The sequence below is a fragment of the Populus alba genome, chromosome 18 (genome assembly GCF_005239225.2).
Source record: "Populus alba chromosome 18, ASM523922v2, whole genome shotgun sequence".
NCBI lineage: Eukaryota > Viridiplantae > Streptophyta > Magnoliopsida > Malpighiales > Salicaceae > Populus > Populus alba.
Genome location: NC_133301.1, coordinates 5,929,749 through 5,932,816, shown reverse-complemented (window position 1 = coordinate 5,932,816; position 3,068 = coordinate 5,929,749). Strand labels below are relative to the sequence as shown.

General features: G+C 42.2%; 1 protein-coding gene across 1 annotated transcript; it reads right to left on the bottom strand.

The window, feature by feature from the left end:
• Positions 1-1,177: 1,177 nt before the first annotated feature.
• On the bottom strand, positions 1,178-2,798 carry LOC118040660 (zinc finger CCCH domain-containing protein 20). Its single transcript, XM_035047650.2, has one exon. It carries the CDS (start codon positions 2,731-2,733, stop codon positions 1,576-1,578), a length of 1,158 nt encoding a protein of 385 aa, XP_034903541.1. The 5' UTR covers positions 2,734-2,798; the 3' UTR covers positions 1,178-1,575.
• Positions 2,799-3,068: the final 270 nt, after the last annotated feature.

The window sequence follows — 3,068 nt, the reverse complement described above, 5'->3', positions numbered from 1 at the left end:
TTTCTTATTATTTTAATAAACTTGAGAAAAATAAAACGTTAATAAGTTATTTTCCAGCTCATTTTCCATAACATAATCAAACACTGGAAAATGTTTTTCCAAGCTTATTTTCCATTACACTACCAAACATCGGAAAATACTTTCTCGGAATTCACTTTTTCCCCTGGAATTCACTTTCCTAAAAAAAACTACTTTCCAGCAAATAAACGGGCCTAAAAAATATATTTTTACAAAATAATTTTTTTCAAATTATAATAACTATGACAACACCAAACACATAAAAGACGTTCCAATAGTTTCTACCCGACTTATATTCAACTGTGCTAAATGTTCTTAAACAAATTAATATTATGGTAGTTTGTTCTTATATTTTAAGAAACAATATATTTATCCTACGGCGAAACCGAACACAGCAGCCGGATTTTTTTTTGCAAATGGGCCCAACAGAGACATAGTTAGTGGCGCCTGTCTTTAGCGTAACTTGTCTCTCCATAACTTTCACATCAACTGAGGGAGATTTTCTTTAAATAAATTCGTAAAAGTTAAGCAATTTGGTCTCAATTACAAGTGGCACCGAGGAGATAACTTTAAAGATTTTAAGCAGATAAGGACGGGTTTCTCTCTGGTCACAACATCCACGTCAACTATCCAAATCCTATTTGGACATGACCCGCTATGGTTCTTTGAACGTAGAAGATAATGCAAAGGGGTACTGATTAATCAAAGCTATTGATTTCACCTTTAATTTGTCAATAATAATGTTGATAAACTCGGACGAAAAGGTCATCTACTGGCTCCTGCTATGTCATCCATCATCCACACTCTCTACTTCCATGGATATGAAAATCATGTCTTGTTCAAGAAATCAACAGAAATCGTAGCCTTTGCGTGTTCTTTCCTCATGGCTGAAAATACATACGACTCTCTGATTTTCATTGATTTATTCATCCTTTTCTTACATGTTACTGAGGTCATGAACAGCAGGGGAAAAACCTGAAACATGGAATTTGAAACAAAATCATCTCCTTCCCTCTCCTCTCCTATCACATGAATTCTAGCTGCCCGGATAGAGCCCCGACCAAACAACACACAACTTCTCCCACCATCATTTTTCTTCCCACACCACCGTACGGTCCAGAAAATCTCGAGTATTTTGGTCTGAACAGTGCCGAGTAACTGGTAGAAGACAGCAATAAATTTCACTTGATATAACATTACATTGATTAGAATAGTAGACAAAGGGCAACTTACAAAATAAAAGATAATATCCGGAAATTAGACAGAATGATAATTCAAAATACAATTCATAAACAGAATGATCAACAAGCCGCTACCCATTCTCCGGCAGCCCCTGAGAAATACTTCGTTTTCTGTATAAGAAAAGGTTTGCATCTTGTTTTTTGTTCTCCTCTCGAATGCCACAAAACGGAGAGACTATTGAGATCTCTCTCCCCATCTACAACTTCATATTTACACCAAATCATCAACTTCATATTCACAAAAAGTCAGAAGAATCGATAGGCACAGGAATTTTGATTAAACCCCATTAACAAAATTAACAAAAATTTGGAAACTTCACTTCACCAACTCGGAAACCCACCCGACATCAGGCCCGGAAACAGCCGACTCAACTCGATCAGGGTCCAGTGAGTTCTCTTTACTCAGCTTTGCATATATCTTCGCCCTCAAATCTCTCCCAGACTCCACCCTCTCCATTGCAGGCTCCTCCTCGCAAGTACTACTATCTCCCCAGATATCCAACTGGCCAAGTCCAGACCGAGTTGCCATTGTTCTAGTAGGAGTAGAAGGCAGGCTGCAGAACCCGGGTCGCAGCGATGACCCACGTGGCGACCCGAATCTAGACCCGGACTGTACCCCCCAAGAACCAACAGGAGACCCTATTTTCATCTTCCCAAGCTGCAATCCCCGCATGGAAGCAAGAAGCTCACTCATGGAATTAAAAGACCCGGATCCAGACCCGCCAATCACCTGTGGACTTACTGGTGACATCGGTGGCGAATCAGATGGTGGAGAAACTGGCGGAGAAGTCAAAATCGAGGTTGGAGATGAAACAAAAGACCCGGCTTTTGTCAGGTAAGAGTCGAGTGGATGTATAACCAGGGACCCAAAATCAAGTTCCCACGACCCGGATCCGTTTCCTTTAGGACTATGCTGAGGAAGGAGCCTAAGCTGTTCGGGAGTGTGAGCGAAAAAGCAAACCCTGCGGCGACAAGCAGGTCCATCCTTACACGGCTGAGTCCTGTAACGCGCAGGATGGAGCCAGCACTCAAAGACACCGTGAGCAAACTCACAAGAATCTCCTTTCTTGCAACCGCCTTTCCGAAATTCAGGGCAGGCCGTTCCAGAGTAATGATACCTTTGTGGGTCCCTTCGCCGAGCTTTCTCTCCAGGATGCGCGTACGGACATTCAGTCCAGTCATGTGACCGACCACGTCCACACCTTCTCACTTTGAACACGTACATACGGAAGTGATCGCATGAGAACGCATCCACTGGTAAGTCTAGCTCGTCTTCAAAGGAGGGGTCTGGCTCGTTTGACGGAAGGTAACGGTGAAGTGCCGTCAGGGAGTCGAGCGCATTGTAGTTGGTGAATGGAGAAGAGGGGATTGTTGACGGTGATGGTGATGTTGTTTGGTCATCGTATGGGTCCCATTGAGGGATTTGGACGGTGGGATTTGGATGGTGATGAGGATGTTCTCCGATCATCATCATGGCTTGCACATAGCTTGCGGTTTTGGAAGTGAGCGTGGGATTGAGGAGTTGAGGAGGACATGGTGAGAGAGGATTATAAACTACTATGTTTAACTATGGTTAGGTTAAATTAACTATGGTTAGGTGTTGATAAATGATTCAATCTACCGTCCTTGTTTTTTTTTCTTAACTGTGATTACAGTACAGTGACTAGATTTGAATAGTGTGAAATGCTTGATGTGAGAGTTTCTGGTCACGGCAATTTTTCCACCGTCGATGTTAATTATAATTGACGGGTCAGGTACAAGTCATTTGTTGGTTAGTGACTGTTGTGAGAAGAGATGTTACAGCCCTGT

Excerpts from the sequence above, each read along its gene's own strand:
- LOC118040660 (XM_035047650.2), bottom strand. The coding sequence starts at position 2,733 with ATGATGATGATCGGAGAACATCCTCATCACCATCCAAATCCCACCGTC.